The sequence below is a fragment of the Salvia splendens genome, chromosome 1 (genome assembly GCF_004379255.2).
Source record: "Salvia splendens isolate huo1 chromosome 1, SspV2, whole genome shotgun sequence".
Classification (NCBI taxonomy): domain Eukaryota; kingdom Viridiplantae; phylum Streptophyta; class Magnoliopsida; order Lamiales; family Lamiaceae; genus Salvia; species Salvia splendens.
Window position 1 is genome coordinate 38695451 of NC_056032.1, and position 23306 is coordinate 38718756.

Genomic DNA, 23306 nt, shown 5'->3' on the forward strand with positions numbered 1-23306 from the left:
GGTGATGTGGCGGCACGCGATTGGGCAACGGCATAGCCGTTGCCTTTGAATATTTTTATTTTTTAAAAAAAATTCGGTATTTAATTTTAAAAATCGATAAAAAATAAAAAAAAAATATTTTCCAAATCCCAAAAATATGGCCGTTTTTTTACCCGTTTTTCTAAATTTTTTTGATTTCCCCCCCAAAATCATCTATAAATACACACATTCATCATCCATTTATCACATCAATTCATCTCTCATTCATCTCTCGTTCATAATTCTCATACATACTATCTACACATTCATCTCTCACTCAAAACCTCAAATGGATTTCACCCATCTTATGGCGGAAGCAGAGCGCGAAGAACAAGAATACTACGAACAACATCGTGCCGCTTACGAAGCATATGTCGCGGCGAATACCCCCGCTCCTCCTCCTCAACGAACTAGATCAACTCGCCGCTACATCCATCGTGACCGGGAGGGAGCCCACGAAAGGCTCGTTGCCAACTACTTTGCCGACTAGCCGCGGTTTCCGGCAGATTACTTCAGGCGCCGTTTTCGCATGTCAAAGCGGTTGTTTATGCGAATTGTCAACACATTGTCCGCACGTGTTGAATTCTTCCAAACAGGTCCAGATGCAGCCGACCGGCAAAGTATAACGCCGTTGCAGAAGTGTACGTGTGCCATCCGACAACTCGCTACTGGGCAAACGGCCGACCTTTTCGACGAGTATTTACATATATGTGAGTCTACTAGAATCCTTTGTCTAAAAAATTTTTGCGATGGCGTTCGTTCAGCTTTCGGTGATGAATTCCTTCGGGTACCCACCACCGATGATTGCCAACGGTTGCTTCGTCTTCACGAATCAGTCCATGGCTTTCCCGGAATGCTTGGCAGCATTGACTGCATGCATTGGAGGTGGAAGAATTGCCCGACTGCTTGGAGGGGGCAACACCTAAGCGGTCACAAAGGCGGCGGCCCAACACTTATCCTTGAGGCGGTCGCCGACTACCGCCTATGAATTTGGCATGCATATTTCGACATTGCCGGATCCAACAACGACTTGAACTTGCTCTATTCTTCACCACTCTTCAATGATCTGATGAATGGTGTAGCACCGGCGATCGACTTCACCATCAATGGAAATACATACCACAAGGGTTACTATCTCGCCGATGATATCTACCCAAGGTGGTCGACTTTCGTGAAGACGCTCAGCAACCCGCACGACACGAGACAGATTCTTTTTGTGCAGTGTCAAGAGTCCGCACAGAAAGACGTCGAAAGAGCCTTTGGGGTCCTTCAAGCCCGATTCAACATTGTTAAGGCCCCGGCTCGGCTCTAGTGCGTGAATAATATCACCGACATCATGTACACGTGTATTATCTTACACAACATAATCATAGCCGACGAAGGACCGATGCCGGCTAGCTTCTACGACGAGGATGAAGCCGGAAGCTCAACCGCGAGGTCTCCCCCACGCCGAGGTGTGCATACGACGGTGGGCCAGAGGATTGAGACAAGGCACACAATGCGCGATACTCGAACCCACATTGAGCTACAAGAAGACCTAATCAAACACATGTGGGCGAAATTCGGCAACGAGTAGTGGTTTTTTTTTATTTTTAGTATTTTAATTATGTAATTTTTAATTTTTAGGATTTTAATTATGTCGTTTTTATTTTATTTGTCATTTGTAATATTATTTAGGTTTTTTAATGAATTTTAATATTATGGAAATGTTTTTGTTTAATTGAATTTTAAATTGAATTGTGCTCGTCCTTGCGGAAGAGCACAATCTGTGGGTGTTGTGCTCTTGCCAGAGAGCAGGCAGAAAAAGTGGGGCTGGGCCCACAACCGTGCTCGCTGGCAAGAGCACGGCTGTGGGTGCTCTTACTCTCATCATCGATTATCACGATCCTACGAATATCGAACCCGAAAGGAGAGATTTCGGAAAAATGGTCTCAATTCACCGGCCTTTCGAAATTTCGCTGACCCTTTCAGAATATGAGATCGCTGACCTTTCGGAATATTGGAGTGTGGCATGCGAATTTACGGAAATGAGATTTTCGCATTTTTATCTATTTTCTCTTCTTTTATCTTATTACTTCTCTACCAATATTTATGAATTTACTAATTACCCCCTAATACTTTTTTACCACAATTTTAATATTTTTACTCCAATTCTTTTTACCCAATTCTCCTCTTCCCCAGCGCTGCCTCCACCCTTCTCCTACTCTCTTGCGCTGGCTCCACGTATTGGAAAGCTCCCATTTTTTAGGAGAATTCATTTAGTCCAGAGTTGAAAGTATGCCACACTTGGTATTAATATATAGTTGATTTCATGAAACTTGTTTGTTGTTTGCGCTTGTATCGGTGCCAACAGAAATGTAAAGGAGATGAGTTTTTCGGATCCGTGGGGCACTCTACTACTATAATAACGAAAATGTACTCATTTTGTTATTTCTTCCGTCTATGGGAAAAACACCACCCCTATTGGCGGCTTATTAAGTAAAAACGCCATCATGGTTGGCGTTTTACAATGTCTTTTTGATTTTATGCAAATACAATATTTAGCGTAACACACCCACTTGGTTGGCGTGTTTATGTAAAAAACGCCTATTGTATTGGCGTTTTTAAGCAAATTTCGGATAAAATAAATCCTAAATTATAATTTATACACGCCTATCTAGTTGGCGTGTTTAAATTAGAAACGCCAACATCATTGGCGTGTTTAGGCAGAATGAATTATATCAGATTCTCCTCCCCCAAATCGCGAAACCCATACCACGCACATCGCGAAACCCACACACAGCGGCGGCTTCTCGGTGATTTCGCCCTCCCTCCATCAATTGCATCAACAAGGAGTGAATCAGTGCTATTCTTCCACATATTTGATATATTTTTCGGATAGTATGCTTATTTTTTTACAATATTAGAGTAATTATTTAATAGTTACTTAGGGTTTGTAATGAGTTGTAAATTGAGTTGAAATTCTGTGTTGCATTATTATTTAGCATATTGGCTTGTTTGAATGACATTATTGTTGATTAATAGTTGAGATATTGGTGTTTAGTTAAGGTATAAATTTGATTAAAAACCAAACTAGGTAGTGTTGTTCTAGCTTAAAAATTGGGCAACTTGATTTGGTTTATGTGGGTTTTAAATTGGTGTTGCATTATTTGGGTTTAGGTGTTACATTATTTGATATTGGGTTCAATGGTGATAAATTATTGAAATTGTTTAGGTTTATGTATATTGTTTTTTTTGAATTGTAAATGTTGTGTAGGTGAATTGTGTTACAATTTTGTGTAATATTGTGTAGGTGAATTTGTGTAATGTTGTGAAGGTGAATTTGTGTAATGTGGCTGAAACGAGCTATTGTGCATTATTTGATACTGATGTTCCATTTTGTGATATTGGGTTGAATAGTATCAAATTATTGAAATTGTTTAGGTTTGTGTATTGTTTAATTTGAATTGTGAATGTTGTGTAGGTGTATTATGGCAACATCTTCAACTTCTCGTCGAAGACTCTTATGTGGTCCTGAGGACCCTTCCGTATTGTATCTTCAGAGACAACACGTCTCTAATAATATATGGGCAGGAGTTGAATCACAAGACGTACGATGTAGAAGATATGAAGGAATCATTTGGTATATTACCATACATCCCCGTGTTTTGACAATAATAGACGAGATGGGCTTTGGCGGCATATTGAGGTGTGGTCAACCAAAGGACATTGACCACCATCTTATCACCGCGTTGATTGAACGATGGAGGCCAGAGACTCACACGTTTCACTTTCCAGTTGGTGAAGCGACAGTTACATTGGAAGACGTGGAGGTCTTATGGGGTCTCAAAGTTGACGGTGATGCTTTGACGGGTCACATCCCCATTAAGGATGCCAACTATTGGATGCAACTTTCTTTGGATTTACACCAGATACAGTTGAGTTGAAAGAAATAGTTTGGAAACAGACACGCTTATCAAATCAACTAAGGATTGAGTTGAGTGATAAACACGACCACTATATATATGTTCAACGTCCTCGTGTTTATTGTCTGCTTTTACTTGGTGGTCTGATGATCCCGAACGCCTCCGGAAATAAAATTTCATTCTTCTACTTGCAATTTTTCATGGATGTAGAACGATGTTCTAGCTATAGCTGGGGTGGTGCGACTGTTGCTTGCTTGTATCACACTTTATGTGAAGTTGCCCTTTATAGGAGGACCGGTGTCGGGGGAGCTTGTACTTTGTTACAATTGTGGGCTTGGGAGAGAATCCCAAATATTAGACCGAAGATGATAAATCCCGTGCATATAGACTACGCACCATGTGCAGTCGCGTAAGTTGTGCACTAATTAATTTTTTAAGCATAATTTTCATTAATTTCCGTGTTATTCGCTCATAATTTAATTTTTTTAGATGGAGTGGTCCGTAGTCATATGTAAAAGCACCCGAGCATTGCATTGAAAATTACAGAGATCGGTTCTCCAGAATGCACGCCAACCGAGTAATTTATGTAACTTAAATTGTTTTTTGTTTGTTGTTTTGATTGAATTTGTTTTGACTAAATTTATTTCATATGTAGTTTATTTGGTGGCCTTATGTCATGCGAAACTTGCCGGATATTTGTGTTGACGGTCGTCCTATATGGACGCCGATAACATCCCTTATTTGCTGGAATTTGGTTGAGCCACACATGCCACAACGAGTGTTGCGGCAATTTGGGATTGTCCAACCGTATATCCCGATCCTCAACCGGTTCCACCCGGAATAGTTTGTGAAACAGGATCGTCATGGTAAATCTGGCCGAAATTGGGTTGAGTACCACCACAATTATATACAGGAGTGGGACAATATGCACAACTTGGTATGGACGGATTTGGAGTACTCAAATGAGCTTATTGTACTTAACTAAACCTGGCGTGCAAGCTCAAGAGGGCTTCCATGAAACGGCATCTTCTCATAGCTTCACGGTAAATTGAAACCAATATTAATTATTTAAATTCATATGATGAAATGTAATAAACTTTGAAAATTGTAGGTGGAAACGCTTCAAAAAATACGTCACTTTTTAAGTTGGCAAGATATGACAGGACGACGGGATTTGGTAACAATTTTGAAGATGGTTGAAGATGGTCTTCAAGTATCTGGGGAGGCTGAGATGATGGACTACCGTCATTCCCAGCGATATGAGCTAGACATTGTCATGCCCGTTAGGCAAAAAGGGAAACGACGTGGAAAGATGAAAACTGCTTGTGGAGAGTCGTCATCTTCAAGGATGGAAGCTCATTTGATAGATGATTCTGATGAAGATTTTGTGCCTCCACCTCCACCTAGATCTGCAGTTCGAGGTCGTCATTCTGTCAGCCACACTGGTGGTACAGGTGAAGATATTGGTCTCAGTGATGTCTACCCTTCTCCACCTCAGTCTTCTGTGCGAGATGACTTTTTCGAGGTGGATTTTGATAATGTTGTTGTTCAAGATACTCCTCCCTCTAGACTCCCTACTTCCAGAATCGGGAAGGGGATCCAGGGTCTATTTATGCGGAGAAGGCGAGACGATTGAACTAAACTAGAACTATTTTTATTTGGTTATTGAGTTGATCTCTGTGTTTGTGAACCTTGTAATATTTATATTTGATAATTTTACAACTTCTTATTTATATTTTTGAATATGCTACATAATGGGTGGGAATGATTGTAACATTTTGAATAAGCATTGTAATAAACAGGATTGGGTAGAAACTGGAATGGTTTTATTGTGTTGTTTAAAAAGCCAAACATTCTGCATTAAAACGCCAACATCATTGGCGTTTCTACATTATTTTAAAAACGCCAACGGGAATGGCGTTTTAAAGTATAACACGCCAACTGGTGTAATAACCGCTCTTTTAAACGCCATATCCGTTATGTACTATCGAACTAATGAATCCTAATCCGCTTGACTTGTGTTTTGGGACGGAAATTTTTACCGTCCCTGAATGCTTAATGTTGTCAAAACAAAAAAATAGTGCAAGGAAAATAATCGAACGAACGAAAAAAGAAGAAGGAAATGAATAGTTATGATTTTATAAATGCATATGGCGAGTATAATACAAAGATATCCTTTCCGAACAAGATGTCCGAATTCTTCCTACATAACAAGTTGTCACCTAGTAAATAAGGAAAATATATGTATTACACATGAATTGATGGGATGAGAATTTAGAAAAAAAACAAAGAATGCATTCTGGGCCTTCTCTCTTTTCGAGCCAAGCCATACCTTCACGGCCCCGCCGAAGCAGCCCGTTGGGCCGAGAGCTGTAAGTCGCGTAGTAGTTAGCCCGAAGGAGATGATGATAGGCCAAGGAGCTACTCCAAGCACCACGATAACGAACCCGAAGATTAATGAGCAATGCAAAACAATCACATTGAGAAGTGGGAAAGAGTTATAGAGACTTGGAGAGCAAATGGTACATAGAGGCTCAAACATCTTGCACGCAGGGGCGGACAAGTTGTTAGGCTCACAAACCTCGCACGCAGGGGCGGAAGAGGGGAGTGAGTGGGCCACTGCAGAAGCTAGAGGTGGTCGACAAGAAAAAAAATATGCAAGTCAGCGTGATACAAAGAAGAAGAAGCCGTTGAGTCCGGCAATGGATCCTAAGAGTCTATTCAATTTCCCGGATTGTATCCCGCTATCACCTTTCCCAATCGAGAAGAATAAGAGAAAGAAAATAATTCAAGAGAAGTGACTCGATTGGATGATGAATATCATTAAGAAAGTTAATGTAGATGTGTCCTTGGTGGATCTGTTCCCTACACTTTTATAAATTCTCTAAGTTTTTCAAGGACCTTATTGCGAATGAGGAGAAGATACAAGATGATGATGTGGTGATATTGAGCGCATTTTGCTCACAGTTTGTGAAGGAGAAGATACCGGCTAAAAGAAGAAACCCCGGAAGTTTTGTGATCCCGTGTGAGGTGGGAGATAAAAAGTTCCCAAAGTGTCTACTTGATCAAGGCTTGAGAATATCATTGATGGCTTTAAAAACTGCGAGGTCAATCAGCCTTGAAGCAAGGATTGAACCAATCGATATTGACCTTCAGTTGGCGGATCATTCAATTATTAAGCTAAAAGGGATCATCGAGGATGTCTTGGTGAAGGTGGACAAATTTGTACTCCCGGTCGACTTTATTGTCCTAGAGATGGAAGAGGATAATGACATGCCTATCCTCTTTGGTAGACCGTTTTTAGCAACCGGTGATGTTGTGATTGAGACTAAGACAAATACGGTCATATTTCAAGTAGATGGTGAGAAAGTGGTGATCAAGCAAGAGAAGGCGGAGAAGCGCCTATTAGAGCATGGATAGAAGTAAGAAAGTCGAGCCAACGACTATAAACAAAGGTTGCTTTCTCTCTCAATGTAAAAGGGAATAAAACTCTCTTGATTCGATGATGCTCCACATTTGGTGGTCTGTGAGAATTTGTCAACTTATAGAAGGCATTCAGATGGCTCATTGGATTTTCATCATCACGACCATGGAAAAGGTTTCATCCATTCACCAAACTGATATAGTGAGGTGGAATGTTGACATTGTCATTTGCGTAGGCAAACTCCCCCGGGTGTTCAACTCCCGACTATGGATATCTCCAAACCTTCCCACATGTGGTGGGGCATCATTGTACTCATTCTCAACCATCGATTTTGTTTCTAATTCTGTCTCACTATTACTTTCTGAACTTGAGCTTAATATAGGATTCTCTCTAGCTAGACTTTGATAGCTCGAATAATTCTCTATTTCCAACCCTCTCGCTACTCTTCTATGATATGTGAGCTGATTAAACGGCGGTGTACCCCTTGATCTAGTGTGCATTCACAAGTTTTTTTTATGATTACAAAAACCTGCACAACAGAAAAGAAACCAGGTACAAACACAAAATATATTACACTACTACTGAAAGCGAGGCCTCTCGACAACTCCGGGGTAAGTCCTATAACACGTTTGTGCATGAGTGTAAACTAAACTACCTAATTACTAAATTAAGAGTTAGAAAAATATCACCTAAATACACTCCTCCGTCTTCAAGTCCGGGCGTGGTTGATGGCTATCACCCCCAACAACACGAAGTAAGTACCTAACAAAATAAAATAAAAGATCAAACAAAAATAAAACAACTAGGTATTAAACATTCTATTGCATCCCCGGCAACGGCGCCAAAACTTGATGCGTATTTTAGAGTATCTTATCCGGTTTACACAATATATCAAGTTTAGTTAATTAACTATAACAATACTATAATACTGCAAGAATACAACGTCATAAATAGTATTTCAAGTGTAGATCCACAAGGAGGTGAAAGATTGTTTTAACTTATAAAAACATAACAAATGTTTCATTTTTGGTTTTGAAAGATGTTGACAAAATTAAAAAAAACTAATAAAAACAGAAAGATTTCACAAACGGAAAGACATGTAACTCCAAGTTGCTCATTAGACTTGAATCATTCTACACCTACATCAAAAGCACATATTTTGGGATTAATTAATCAGCCTAATTGCGTGCACTGGACATGTTTGCGACGTATAGTTCACAGTCAACTGAACACTTGTTCCATGAACTAATTTTCAAAAATATTAAATTCCTGCCGAAGCGCATGAATAAAAGATCATCTACTATATAAACTTACCTAATCCGTTGTCAAATTATCCTCTGAACAATTCAAATTCAACAACACATCAATTGATTAGTCCATCCAAGTCTATGTTAAAGAGACGATAAACAAGGATTAAACATCTATAACGATAGAGGCCTCTGAAGTGATAACATTAAACACTTCAATGATGTCAAAACGTGGATTCAAGGGTGTAGAAACATTCAAACAAGTCTAAATCACAACTTGGAGCAACATTGAGAGTTTAGCCTAAACGCATGGTAAAAATCACAATGAAAACCATAGGAAGCATACTCTCGTTGAGTGGAGTTGAGATTTGGAGACGGATCTTCGGAATGTTGGCCGGAATTTCTTCCTTCTCTTCTTCCTCCTATCTTTCTCTCTTTTCCTCTCTCTTTTTGTGTCTCAGAATCTCTCAATAATCCTCCCAAAACTGCCTCCAAACTATTTGAAAACTGAATTCGACAGTTACTACGTCTTCGTACCCGGTCGGGTGCATTATTGGGCATGAAAATCACCCGGCCGGGTGGCTGATTTTGAGCACATTCTGGACTCGCGACGCAGACTAGGCAGTCTGTCAAATTGGCCCGTCTGTCAAATTGGTTATTTTGCACGACTTTTTCCAATGACTTTGTTCTCAACCCGAGCTTTATTCCATGTCTCGTTTCACCATCCATTCCGCTTCTTACACCATAAAACATACTTTTGCGAGTATCAAATCATATAAATCATGTAAAGTAATGAGAATAAAGATATACTATTTGATTCACATCAAACTTCTCATTTTGATGACTTCATATATGCCATGCAGAGCTTGAAGTCATTTCTTGGAGAAGAAAAGCTCAAGGTTAGAACCTGCCACCTTCTTTGCCAAGTTATTCATATTGGATACTACAGTAAGTAGGCAAATTTCCCCTTATTGAAGGGTGTTACAGTGAATGTCTGACCTCTCCAAACCCAGAAATGTCAATACAATTTCTTGTCGGAAATCATTTGATGTGCTGTTAATAATATTACAGGAATTGATCAACTTCTCTCTCCACTACATAGCTGACTTGGACATCCCCATTAAAAGGTAAGTAAAACTAAAGCTCTCATAAGCACCTGATCATATCTGATAGAAATCTTAGATCCATTTTATTTTACTCTAGGGGAACATTTATTGAATTCCGAAATGGTATGCTTAATGTATCTCCCATCGGAAGAAACTGCAGTCAGGAAGAACGAGATGAGTTTGAAAAGTATGATAAGGTATGAGTTGTACATACAGGGGAAGGACCATGTCTTTATCTTAACTGGAACTTGAGAAACACTTGAATTTTTTCACTAGAACTTGTCATTTCATTTACTTTTAACAGAATTGATTTCATAAATGTAATCAGGTTCACAACGTTCGCCCCAAAATGGTGTCTGCGCTCCGTGAGAAGTTTGCGCAGTATAACCTAACATTTTCCATTGGTGGACAAATCAGTTTTGATGTAAGCAATTTCGTCTGTGTTTGCTATATTTCCATTAAATGTAGTTTGTACCTGAGCAAAATGTTTCCGGCAGGTTTTTCCCCAAGGCTGGGATAAAACATATTGCTTGAAATACCTGGAAGAGTTTCAAGAAGTTCACTTCTTCGGAGACAAGACCTACAAGGTTGTCTATACAATTAGAAGCTGGTCTGGTTTTTCCTTGCTCCTAATTTTAAAATCTATCCTGTTATTGGTTCTATAAGTATTTTTGTGATCAATGATAGGGAGGAAATGACTATGAGATATTTGAGTCGGAGAGGACCAATGGCCATACGGGTGAGTGCATTTTTTTCCATTTCCTAGTGTCGCCATTCAATCAATAAATCTACTGCCTCGAAATTGAGGCTTATGCAAGTCTCGATTCATTTTGAACTAAACTAGAAAGTATAGATGAATGTGTGGTTGCAACCATGATTTTTTTAGCTTGCTTTTTTACTGCGAATCCCTCCCCTTAGGCCGTCCACAACGTTGTTCCTATACCGTTCCTATACCGTTCTTTAAACCACTATTTGAGGGCCCCACTGTACTTTTTTACTCCATTCCTTAACTAAGGAACGGAACCTGCAACCCTCCGTTCCTTAACCGTTCATTAAATTACTATTCATTCAATTTCATTTTTTTTTATTTCCAACCCAATTCAATTTAAATAAACACACTTTAAAAAACAAACACACTTTATTAAAAAAACACACAACATTAAAAAAAATTACAACTTAAACGTAAAAAAATAAAAAGCACACAATTAAAATCCTAAAAAAATAAAAGTACACAATTTTAATAATTTCATCCGCCAAAATTTGCCCAAATGTGCTCAATTAGATCATGTTGGAGTTGGGTGTGGGCACTAGAGTCGCGTGTCCTTGCACGAATAGATAACCGTTCTTGTATAGACGGATGCGCTCCACTTCGAGGCGGACTATTTGCGGTTGAGTTTCCGGGGGATTCGTCGTCGAACCAATTTCCCGCCTCGGGTCCTTCGTCTTGGACAATCATGTTGTGCAAGATTATGCACGTATACATGATGTCGACCATGTTTTCCATGAACCACGTACGAGCCGGGGCTTTGATGATGTTGAAGCGCGCTTGGAGAACCCCGAACGCCCTCTCCACATTCTTGCGAGCAGCCTCCTGCTTCTGCGCAAAAAGAGTCTGCTTTGGGTTCGCAGACCCACTGCACGTCTTCACGAAGGTAGGCCACTTCGGGTAGATGTCATCGGCGAGATAGTACCCCATTTTATAAAGCCGGTTGTTGGCGACGAAGTTGATGGCCGGCGCTTTACCATCCAAAACTTCGGTCAAGAGGTCGGACTGGTGATGTACGCGTGCCAGATCCAAAGGCGGTAGTCGGCAACGGCCTCAAGTATAACGGTTGGGTGGGTGCCTTTGTGGCCGCTCGTGTAGGACCCCTTCCACGCCACCGGGCAATTCTTCCATTGCCAGTGCATGCAATCGACGCTGCCGAGCATCCCGGGGAATCCGTGCACTGTTTCGTGAAGGTTGAGCATGAACTGACAATCGGTCGTGCTTGGCCTTCGGAGAAATTCGTCGGTGAAGGCTGCCCGGACGCCTTGGCAGAATTTGAGCAAGCACATTCGCCCAGTGTTGTCTCCGATGTGGAGGTATTCGTCGAACATGTCGGCCGTTTGTCCAGTCGCAAGCTGGCGGATTGCTGCAGTACATTTCTGCAGCGTCGTGTGGCTGGGACGGCCGACCGCGTCGAACCCTTCCTGGAAGAACTCTTCCCGGGCTGCCAAAGTATTCGCGATGTGGAGAAATAACGGTTTCCCCATGCGGAAACGGCGACGGAAGTACGTATCTCCCCAAACCGGGTTATCGCAGAAGTAGTCGCGTACTAACCTTGCGGCGGCTTCCTCCCGGTTACGATGGATGTACGTACGGGAGCGTCGTTGGGGTGGCGCGGCTTCTTCCGCCTCCCGTCGTCGATCTTCTTCAAGTGATTGTTCCAATATTTAACGCATTTGTTCATAAGGATCCATTAGTTTGATTAAATTTGGGAGAAGGAAAATATAGTTGATTTGAGATGAAAATTGGGGTGGAAATAGAGAGGAATAGATGTGTGTTTGTGATTGAAATGAGTATGAAATAGGAGTATTTATAGAGTAAATAAATAAAATAAAAATTAAAAAAAAAATAAAAAACGGATATAAAAAAAACGGTCTCATTACCGTTGCAAAAAAAAAAAAAAATTTTATTAAATTCGAATTTTTTTAAAAAAAATTAATTATTGCGTCACCGGACGAAGCCCACTCGCGGGGCAGCGAGTGGGCTGCACGCGTCGAATGGGAGGCCGCCACGTCGCCTCGGCGCGTGGCGGAACGTTCCGTTTCGCGTTCCTCCGGAACGGAACGCGGCACGGCATAGGAACGGCGACGGCACGGAACGGCGACGGAACGCACCCCGCAACGTGTGCCGCCGCGGAACCGTTCCGCCGGAACGGCATAGGAACCGCAACGGCACAGCGTTGCGGGTGCCCTTATGATGTGAAGTCATATTTTTGAAACTTGATACCAGTTACTAGCCCCGAGGACACAATAAATCAGTGTACGAAACTCTTCCTGAGATAACAAGGTGGATGGCCCCTGATTTTTCCAACTCTTAAAAGTTCTTTGAGCTTTTGAGATTCGTGGACCTCGGATCCAGAACTTGAAGGTCTGCCAGCTGCAAGTACAAAGCGCCAGGATATACAGATTCTTCCTTTCTATATTATCAGACATTGTACACTTATTGTATGAGTGACACAGATTTGTATTAATGACAGATTATGCCCCCTGACTTATTGAATGTTCAACTTGCTCAATTCCCACAAACTCACTAGTATTTTTAACATCAGATTTCAAAGGTATTTATCATCTGAACATGTCTGTAGGCCATTCCCGAGTCTTCTAACAAGCTTTCGTAGTTTTTGCAATCCATTCAAGTATTCATCGTGATTTGTTTGTAGGTTTGATTAATGCAAGGCTATGTAGCAACAGTGTCTGATAATCATGAACTCCTTATACTCAAATGCAATGATGTAATTCATTGGTTGGTGAAAATTTGTATTTTGATGAATATTTCTGGTTCGATATGGGGGGTTGCTGTATAAATTTACACATTATGGGTAAAAATTGCATTTTTTACCTTGTGGAGGGAAACATAAGAAACCCACTTATATTGGTATTGACCCTTCAGGGATTTGGTTGTCGTCTGAAGAGTCAGAGGGCTGAGATTTAGGTTTACTCATTGTTTTGGAAAATCCATAACCAAGAGAGCTGCCACTGGCTTCACAAAGCTGTACATGGGGAAACATGTTTGATCATCAGTATTCTTCCACAAACGCCCCCAATGCGCACACCACATGCACGATCAGACCTAATAGCGTGATGAAAGATGCATAGATGTTTGAAATCTGCTTACCTCTGTCAGCTCGGAGAGGTGGTGGGATCTAAACTCATCAATAGTAGCTGCTATCTCCGAGGCCGGCAATTTTGCCTGCAACAACATAGTCATAAATAATCAACTAACTGATGAACTAGTGAGAGAGAGAGAGAGAGAGAGAGACAGGTTTATGGTTAAACTACTTACTTGTGCAAGAACAGCTGCTGCTAACTGCAAACTAGGTTCCAACGTCTCAGGAACAACCTGAATTTTGTTAAAAGTAACTTAATCGAAAGAAAGCTTGAATATTTTAAATAAATTATGCACAGGAACAAAGTAGCAATAATGGTAGATCCTTATCAATACTCCATAAATACATGTACGTATAGACTGCTCAAGTGAATTATTCAATAGAAAGGAGACAACTCAAGAAATGAAAGAAGAATACCGCTGTTGCACCAGCTTTTTCCAGGTTGACTCCATGATTGACGTCATGAGCACGGACGAATGTTTTAACGTTGGGAAAATACTTGCTCAAAGCCCAAACAGTTCTATAATTTGCTCCTGGACTATCTAAGGTTATTGCTGCAGCACATGCTCTTTCAGCACCAATTTTATGGAGGACCTAAAACAAGAAATCAAAGCTATTAAGAAGATTTCCTTCATTTCTTGAAGAACCTTGATTAAATTCTGATCATTTTAATCACCTCTTGACTACCGGCATCACCAAAGTAAACAGGAAGGTCAAGTGCGCGTCCATATGCAACTCGATCGCTGAAATGATGAAAGTTGAATATTTATTGTATTTAAGTGCTGAAAAACAGAGAAGCATACTCATCAAACTGTATCAAGAAATTAAATATTTTCTTTTCCAACTTATGTTACATGAAATGAAACTCAACAGTTACCCAAGTATCCATTCTATTTATAATAATGTAGAAGTAACTTTGGATGAGACTTTTAGATGTTCGCGATCCACTTTTATGTTTCTTGGCACTTGGAAGACGACCTAGTTGCTAAACCAAATAACCTAAGCTAATCCAAGCAACCTATTTGCCCACATTTATGTTTTCTTGGAACTTCGAAAATGACCAAATGGTTGTGACATGATGTGACTGCAACATAAAAAATGTTCATGACCTGCAAGAAGCAAATGTAATGAATTCCAAAAATGAGCACCACCCATGCCAGGCTAATCCAAGAATCATGGTGAGTTGCTACTATGTAAGGATATCATATTCTGCCAAAATGGTAGAACTTTGGTTAAGAGAATTATGCATTGCAACTATCTAAGGCTATCATGCTCTAAAGTTGGTCATGACATTAGAACATAGAACTTAATAACTTCGAAACTATTCAAACCGTAACACTTAAAGATAAGAGTTATACCCATTGACATCAAGTGCAACAAATGGAATCAACCGTTCTGAAAGAAGCTGGGCAATAATCTGTAATCTCAAACTGAAATCAGACATACCAGATGATAATTTCATAGTTTATAATGATAATTAAGGCAGTTCATACTATGAACTGAGATCAGAAAATACCTCGCCGACTCGTCCGAAACCACATAAAATAATATGATCTTGCAAGTCATCAGTCTGGAAAGGTTCGAAAAATAGAAATTAAAATAAAGGTACCAAGATAGCCTAAAAAACCTACATACTCACGTCTGAATACTAAACCCTTTTCCTTAACTGTTAAAAGGAATCTAAGTATGTTCAAATCACTCATTTTGCAGTTATATCTTCCTAAATTACAAGAATAGTATAGGTATCCGCTAACGCCATATTTGAATAGCAAAATGTTGATAATGGGAAAGGACTGTACAGTATAAAACACTTAGAGAAGATAACAATGGAAGCATGGCCACGAACACAAGACACTTAATCCATGCAGGAAATTTTTGTAGTTCACCTCACTTTCAACGGGCAATAGACTTCGAACATCATGCTGCTCAAAGCGAGAGGCTATAAATTGTCCTCCAGCAGCCAACCAAGGAGTTAGGGCCATTGATATTCCAACCACGAGAAACAGCAATGAAGACAACTGTGGAGACATTATACCCTGAAAAATAGGCCAAACCATTACAAAGTTGCTTCATAGTACTGTGTTGAAATACTTATCCACACATTCCAAATGCTTGTTAACTTTTGAGTTCTAATGGCCCATGGCAAGTAGATATTCTAACGAGTAAGCCTAATCTGTAACTTGAAAATCATAAGAAGGGTGTGGTGCAGCTCAACCAGAAAACATAAAGGAAGTACCTATGCTGCAACTATACAAAGCATTGTTGGTGTAACTTGAAAAAAAAGTAGTTAACTTGGAATTTCTACGCCACTATGTTACACAACAGCAGCCGTGGTTTATGCACGAAGGGCAAAGAGTAGGTTTGGTCATTAGGCAAAGCATAGTTCTATTTAATTATCTATTAATGACCGCTGGTTCCTTTTGTGGTCTTAGAAGGCATTTTAATTCTAGAAGACTTATCCAGGAAGCTACTGAAGCGAATGAACTTTTTCAGGAAGCTACTCCTGATAATTAATGAATGAAAACTCTCTCCTTCTGAGAGAGACTTGTCTAGGACTATGATTGCTTGAAGAAGTGCTTATCGCATGGGCAAAAGAGATTGTTTGTCACTTTCATAGAATTCCTGTCGACTTTGTGCTATTTCTTTGTGATTGTTTTACCTTCACTCTAACACGACGTCTAGAAGTCATAGTATACTTGGATCTCAACCAACAGGCAGAAAGTTAACATGTGAAATATTAAAAGGTGTTAATGAACTCTAAGAAGAAAATATATCATACTAAGCAGCAGATTATGCAAACAGGTAAAATTTGTTAGAGAACCTGATTGACAGCTTCACCAAAAGCCACGAATGCAAATTCTCCACCAGGTGCTAGTAGGAGACCAACTCTTACTGCTGATACAATTGAGATGCCAAAAAGTCTACCAATAATTGCAACCAAGATGGTTTTCCCCACAATTAGAAGCGCTAATATTCCTGTAATAACCGGGAAATTCGAAAATAGAAGTTTTGGATCAATGGACATCCCAACCTGTAAGGAATCAGCATTTTTGTAAGGATATATGAGAGAGAAACAGTAGCAAGACTCACTAGAAAATTTTAACAAACAAAACACAATCAAATGAAAAATTTAATATTCAAAGGTGAAATTACACGGAATATAAACTCTGGAAGCAACAGACTAAGGAAATCAAGAGTTTAATAGACAATGGAATGCATTTAAAAAGACTTCATAAACTGAAAAAATAGAAGAGAGAGGGGAGATACACACACGCTCACAAAGAGTTGTGAACTATATCCAAACGATTAAATATGGGAATTTACCGTCATGAAGAAGAGACCTAAGAGAAGTCCACGGTATGGAGCAATATCAGATTCAACCTGCAATGAGAATTCTGTTTCTGCCAGTAGCAAGCCTGCTAAAAATGCTCCTAAAGCCATGGAAAGACCAGCCTGTGTTCAGATAATGTATCAAATACATTAAAAATAGTATGCAAGAAATACTATGATAATGATGAACCACAACCATAAATAATAACATGTCAGGAAAAAAATAAGAGTAACATGAGTTCTCCTACCCTGGCAGTTAGTAGGCTAGTTCCCAAGATAACAAAAAGAGTATTTGCTGAAAATATTTCTGCATTTTGATTCTCCGCAATTTGTTTATAAATTGGGCGAAGCAGCTGCACAAGGAGGAAAAACTGGAAGTCATTTTTTCAAGTGATAAATGACCTAACATCATACAGTAGGAACAAAGCTCAATATGGCTTGTAACATGTAGAACATCCTGCCCGCTTTAGCAGCAAGCTTAACCAGAACTTTTTATCAATATGACTTCAGTTGACAGGACAAACTCCACCGTCATGAACAGGGAATGGTTCAACCATGCCTTAAAGAATCATAATTACCAGGCGTCCTCCAGCTATTATGACAGAGATGGCAACAACTGCCTTAACAGCAGCAATCCCAAGAGCTTCTGCAATGGCCTGGAAACCAACCTGAAAACCATGAAGGTATACATTGTCATAACCACATCACCAGCAGTGTTAGTTAGAAACTTAGAATGATGTTTAAGCTATCACAGTAAAATAAACAAACATGAGAATAAACAAAGTGTGGTACTTGTCAAACAATATAGCATATGATGACCGAACTTTAATTTGAATGGAAATGATGAAAGAATAAAATTTTTAAATGGGTTATCATGTCATAAAATTCTTTGTTAGGATAAGATGAAAATAACAGAATCCAAAATGTTTACCCCTCCTTTGGAAGATGTCGGTGAAATCAGGGGTATCAGAATAAGCAAAACCACCACAGCCAAATCCTAGAATAGAAAGAAATTACGTAAGTAGGTGCCAAGCTCTATGAAAAAAATCACATGAATTGTGGAGCAAACAGACATAACAGGAAATAGATACTAAACCTACAGAGTAGTATGCTGTACCTGGAAGAGTAATACAGAAAATGTTGCACGCCCATGGCGTGATGTGCTCTCCCCACGTTCCTGCAAAACCTGGATATGTGCCACATATATTCTTTCAGCATTTGGCACTGATACCTCAAAACACTCACAAAAATAGATAAAAGATCAAAGGATGCCTACCTGAAGGACTACAGCAGTTGAAGACAGCGCAAGGCCATTGCCAATGACAATTGCAGCTGGACCAGGCAGCCCAGAAGCATAACGAGCAAGTAAGCCAACAACCACAGCTGTCACCAAGACCTGTATTTATTCAGGCACATTAAAATGAAATGACATGCTTGGGCTTTATCCTACTTCAGATTGAAAGTTATACAGTGTCAAGTCACCTGAGTAGAACCAAGTCCAAAAACATATTTCTTCATGGAACTTAATCTCTCAACAGAGAGCTGCCAGAAAACAATGAGTTAAAGGTCACATGGATATAGCCATACAGGTTGATAATGAATTATAAATAAATCTGAAAAATCCAAAATTGGCATGGCGCTCTACCTCAAGGCCGATATTAAACAGTAAGAAGACAACTCCAAATTCTGCTATTGCCTTAGTTTCATGAACATTACGTATAATAGAGAGACCATAAGGTCCAATTAAGATTCCAGCAGCCAAATATCCAAGAACAGGGCTGCCTAAAATTTCAATGGAGAAGATTCAAGTATTATAATTAATTGCATACAATCTACACCAGCAAAAAAAGCTCTCACATGTGAAAAGAGAGAAAAGGTAAATATAAACTCAAACATAGAAAATATGTCCTGAGCATAAATGTATCTAATTCATACTATAGACTAGTAGGCATTAGCTAATAAAACTCAGGTGCCAGGAAAGAACTTTAACTGAACAGTGTTTCCTATTAAATGAATTGTCTGCGTGAAGATTAACTATTTGACATACTGATGAAATTATTCCCTTTTTCCATCACAACCTCAGGGGTTAGGGTCCAAATGCACAAATGCCACTTACCTCCAGGAATTTTTTGGAAAATAGGCACAAATATAACACTTGCAAGTAGCAACCACAACATATCAAACAGGGAAGCTTCCTCCTCATTTATCTGAAGAAGATAAGAGATGTTGGGATTAAGAAATTGAAACATGGCGATATATTATCACAGTAACATGGGAATGACAGGTTTTATCTAAAAACAATATGAGAGAAATAGAGAAGGGGAGTCTTGCCTCTTGATGAGGAAGAAAATCCATGAGCTTCTTTATTTCATTTGGAAGCTTTCTTATATTTCTGACCAAGGGTCTTGTGGTAGTTGATACTTCATCAATACTAGTGGCAATGATGCCTGGCTGCTGAAAAAACTGAGCTACCTTTTCACCACGATGGTTATAATAGGCAATTCTGCAATGAACATCAGCAATTTTTTTTGTGAAGCATCATGCTTTTCAATAAACAAAAGTCAGAAGACACCCATTTCTATTAGAATGAACTACTATAAGCTTATACATTTTCAGATATTTAGTACTACTATTTTTCATTTGTTCAATTAACTAGGTGAGTACGCAGAAAGGAGAAAGCATACCCTGCTCCAACAAGTATTGACCCAAGTACGAGCTTTGGCAATTGCTTCCGAGCAGACTCCACAAGACCACGGAAAACTGAAGCTGGTGAGAACTCTTCCTCATCTGCAGAAAAAGAGAAAAAAGAAGCAGAAAAGAACCGCGATGATTTCTTTACAAATGCTTTTGGAGCATTTAAAGGGGAACCATCCCTTGTTGTTTCTTTCTGCGTTTCCTGTACCTTGCTGAGTATAGTTTTTAGTTTCTCAGGCTCAGTTTCAGTATCCTTAAAGAAACTTATTTTTCCATTCTCTTTGTCACTATCAGTATCATCCAGGAAAGTCTGTTCCTCTAACTGGCCATCTGGAGATGTTTCAAGTACTTCTGCAGCATCAAGTGGCAGATTCAAGTCTCCCTCAACAGCGCCATCTGCAGATATTACTTGAGATGCCTCTTTCGAAATAGTTCCCTCAACCATAGAATCTGCAATATTGATATTGGAAAGGGCAAGGTTCTTCTCTGCCCTTTGCAGTGCAATCTCAGCATCATCAACACACTGTGCAGCCAGAAGTTCATGCGCAACAGCTTGCTCTGCTAAAAGCATTATATTGGCCACTTTTTCCTCTGCTTTAGAAAAATTGATTTGAGCTAGTTCTGCTACCTCATTCAACCTATCTACTTCCTTTTGCACCTCTGCTTTTCTGTTTTGAACCCTTTCTAGCTCAGCCTCGCAATTTGCTAAATGATCTTTACACTCTTGTATGTCCTCCTGCGCTGCCAAGAGTGCTTCCTCTTGATTGAATTCTCCAGCTCCTCCTTCATATCCAGAATCGACTTCTTTTACATTAGGTGAGCTGTTGTTTCCAGTATCTATTTTGATTGAATCCAAGAGCACCTGGAATCTTGCTTCAGCAAAAGAAAGAGCTAATGCAGCCTTTTGGACACCTTCTTGAGCAATAGCCTCTTCATTTATTACCTCTTGGATGTCCTGGAGAGCATTATTTACGTCAATCCAAGCATTAGTAGCTTCATCCTTCGACGCTATCGCAGCTTCAGATATCCTCTGGGCTTTTTCCTCATATACTATACTGTTATGTCGCGCAATTTCCAAATCTTTCAGTGCTTTTTGCAATAAATCTCTTAATTCATCCACACTAGGAGACCCAATTTCTCCTTTTGCCTCCCCTGATCGCTCACTAGCATCAAGGCTACAGTCTTCGTTTCTACTTTCTGTGCTTTCAACATCTCCACTATTTCCATTTATATAAGCCACCGAATCATTTTTCTGACAATATGACAGTCCCACATGCTTCAAAATTTTGAAATCGATGTTGTTATTAATGGAAGACTTGTTAAAGCTAAAGCGTCGCAACAGATAATTCCCTTCACTAGGAACGTTAGAATTGGCACAGTGAAAACTCTTCTTCTTCTTCAACCTCTTCGGTGAATTTGCTCCCAAGACAAGTCCTGAATCCCCAAACAATTTGTAGTGATAACCTCTATTATGCCCCAAACCTGTAGAAAAATTCAAGCATTCCACTGCTCTGCCACTTGCAATTTCACCTCCATAAATTACACTTGCAGATGATAGGCTACATGCAACCTCCATGACTCCTAATTCAGAAGAAATAAGTGCGCATCAATACAACCTTCACGAACCAGAAACTCACAGGCTTCAGATCAACCTGAAATTGCCAAACATATACACCAAACAAAAGAATTTCAGCATTAAAACTTGAGAGAAATGCATATGATTGCGAAATATGGCTTTGCATGTGAGCAACCAAATACAGTGTAAAAAACACATAAATTGCAATGTCAGCCATCTCCCAATATATCCTCCATCTATGCACTCAAACACTTTGTACACCACATTCCAAGTATACACTAGTATAATGCAGGCATACGCATAATGATATTATGCATAGAGATGTTGATCACCTCTACTCTCATGCTGCTTAATATATCATGATCAAACCAATCAATCACTGTTTTTTTTTTTAATTTCCATATTTTACTTCTGGCACGTCTCTCAGTGACCTAGCATCGAACACTTGATGACAAATCAATTCCGAAAAAAAATCATCATAATCAAACGCAGAAAAATGAATTCATTCCCCAAATAACAAATCAATAATTTCTACTATTACTCAACATGCATAACAAAACAATCCAAAAATAAAAGTGAGGAGCACTTAGGAAACTCGGAACACGCAGTAAGTAGGAGAAATGTAGAGAAGAACTGACCGTTAAGAATATCCTCAGCGGCTCAGCATCCAGCCAAGTGAAAAATGGAGTTGGAAAGAAAAGACGAGACGTTGACGGAAATGATAACGATTTTTAGTTCGCAGTTACGAGATTTGCCTTACGCGAACGGCTAGTTTGACGGCAGGTTAGTGAACAAGAATTTTTATTTCGGATATTTCTATATTTATATATTTTGGATAAATAGTCGATAATAAGTTTGTGGAGCCCGTTAAATCTCTTTTTAGTAAGTCACATTTTCCTATTTTTTCATTATTTTCGACAAACGATTAGTCTCGACAATGTGTTCCATTCAAAATAAATTTTAAAATAACGAGGTAAAATATGATTTTTTTTAGTATTTATTTGACTTGTAAACTACTATGAGTAATCACTAGCCTACCGAAATCGAATCAATTACTCCATCCGTCCCACAAAGTTTGTCACAGTTTGACCCAGCGCGAGTTTTGAGAAATTATTTGACTTTGTATTAAATGAAGGTATGTAGTGGAATAAGAAATTATTTGACTTTGTATTAAATGAAGGTATGTAGTGGAATAGGGGTCCCACATTGAGGAGATTAGGGGTGTATAAAATATCTATTTTTGGAATGATTCCAATTGGGACAAATTTTGTGGGACGGATGAAAATGGTAAAATAGGACAAACTTTGTGGGACGGGGGAGTATTAAAAAGTTCGAGATATACTCATTTAATTAGTACTACTAGGTGGCGTTCGGTTGACATGACTAATATCATGAGACTATCCATTTAGGATTAAGTTATGGGATTATTTTAGTTGGAGGGGGGAGACTATGACTAATTATCATTATACTATCCATCTAGGATTAAGTTAAAGGGTTCAATCTTATGAACCAAACATGATACATATTTAACCATGAGATTTAATCTTGCCAACCGAACACCCCTAGTATATAGAAAACGTAATTTATATGTATTTAGACGATCCACAATAGCGCCCAGCCGACCGCCCAACCGAGCGCTGGCGCTGGGCGGTTCGCTGGGCGGTCTATTGCAGTCGCCCAGCGGACGAATGGAGAGAGAAACCGCGCAGCGCTGGGCGGTTTCGTGGCGCTGGGCGGTGCGCTGGGCGATCCGCTCGGCGCTATTGCAGCGCCCGGATCGCCCAGCACACCGCCTAGCGCGAAATTTAATTTTTTTCCCCGAAACACTATATATACGCGCTTTGCTCGTCATTTTCATTCACACCACTTGTTTTAACGAGTACTCTCTCTATCTTAATTTCTGTACAAGATCAACAACGAGAAATGGATCTCAACAACGAGCCTAGTTCCGGGAGTAGCGGGTCACAAACTCCGTCGATCCACGTGGGAAGTGGATGGGGTCAGATGCCCGGGTACTACAACATGTACCCGTGGCATCAGATGTTTTCTGGGATGCCAACGGGGGGAGTCCGCGTGGGGGGTTTCCGGCGATACCGGGGTGGGCACCAACGGGATGGGCACCCGGGATACAGAT

General features: G+C 39.8%; 2 protein-coding genes across 4 annotated transcripts; one reads left to right on the forward strand and one right to left on the reverse strand.

The window, feature by feature from the left end:
* The first annotated feature begins 9451 nt into the window (after positions 1 to 9451).
* LOC121786351 (phosphomannomutase-like) lies at positions 9452 to 10651 on the forward strand. Its single transcript, XM_042185004.1, has 6 exons — positions 9452 to 9493; positions 9666 to 9721; positions 9798 to 9897; positions 10029 to 10124; positions 10198 to 10287; positions 10388 to 10651. Exons 1-6 carry the CDS (start codon positions 9452 to 9454, stop codon positions 10484 to 10486), a joined length of 483 nt encoding a protein of 160 aa, XP_042040938.1. The 3' UTR covers positions 10487 to 10651.
* A 2512-nt stretch (positions 10652 to 13163) lies between these two features.
* LOC121749935 (K(+) efflux antiporter 2, chloroplastic-like) lies at positions 13164 to 21944 on the reverse strand. Of its 3 annotated transcripts, none has more exons than XM_042144514.1 (21): positions 21811 to 21944; positions 19587 to 21248; positions 19234 to 19405; positions 19019 to 19109; positions 18548 to 18684; positions 18385 to 18444; positions 18179 to 18298; positions 18020 to 18088; positions 17834 to 17899; positions 17481 to 17570; positions 17151 to 17255; positions 16897 to 17025; positions 16394 to 16603; positions 15459 to 15608; positions 15089 to 15142; positions 14931 to 14989; positions 14249 to 14315; positions 13990 to 14166; positions 13749 to 13805; positions 13581 to 13655; positions 13164 to 13455 (listed from the first exon to the last, which is right to left on the reverse strand). In XM_042144514.1, the coding sequence occupies exons 2-21, from the start codon at positions 21170 to 21172 to the stop codon at positions 13333 to 13335; spliced, it is 3597 nt and encodes a 1198-aa protein (XP_042000448.1). In that variant the 5' UTR covers positions 21173 to 21248; positions 21811 to 21944; the 3' UTR covers positions 13164 to 13332. The 3 variants fall into 3 exon arrangements, 2 of the variants coding, with proteins under 2 accessions (XP_042000448.1, XP_042000449.1); XM_042144515.1 differs by lacking the exon at positions 21811 to 21944 and adding an exon at positions 21505 to 21775; XR_006039762.1 differs by lacking the exons at positions 13164 to 13455; positions 13581 to 13655; positions 13749 to 13805 and having other exon boundaries at positions 14096 to 14166; positions 14931 to 15002.
* Positions 21945 to 23306: the final 1362 nt, after the last annotated feature.

Bases quoted from the DNA above. Each gene is read 5' to 3' on its own strand.
- LOC121786351 (XM_042185004.1), top strand. From the start codon at position 9,452: ATGCAGAGCTTGAAGTCATTTCTTGGAGAAGAAAAGCTCAAG. The intron at 9,494-9,665 runs GTTAGAACCTGC...ATAATATTACAG, and splicing joins TTGGAGAAGAAAAGCTCAAG to GAATTGATCAACTTCTCTCT. The intron at 9,722-9,797 runs GTAAGTAAAACT...ATTTTACTCTAG, and splicing joins TTGGACATCCCCATTAAAAG to GGGAACATTTATTGAATTCC.
- LOC121749935 (XM_042144514.1), bottom strand. From the start codon at position 21,172: ATGGAGGTTGCATGTAGCCTATCATCTGCAAGTGTAATTTATGGAGGT. The intron at 19,406-19,586 runs GTATGCTTTCTC...TGTTCATTGCAG, and splicing joins TCAATACTTGTTGGAGCAGG to AATTGCCTATTATAACCATC. The intron at 13,656-13,748 runs GTAAGTAGTTTA...ATGTTGTTGCAG, and splicing joins CAGCAGCTGTTCTTGCACAA to GCAAAATTGCCGGCCTCGGA.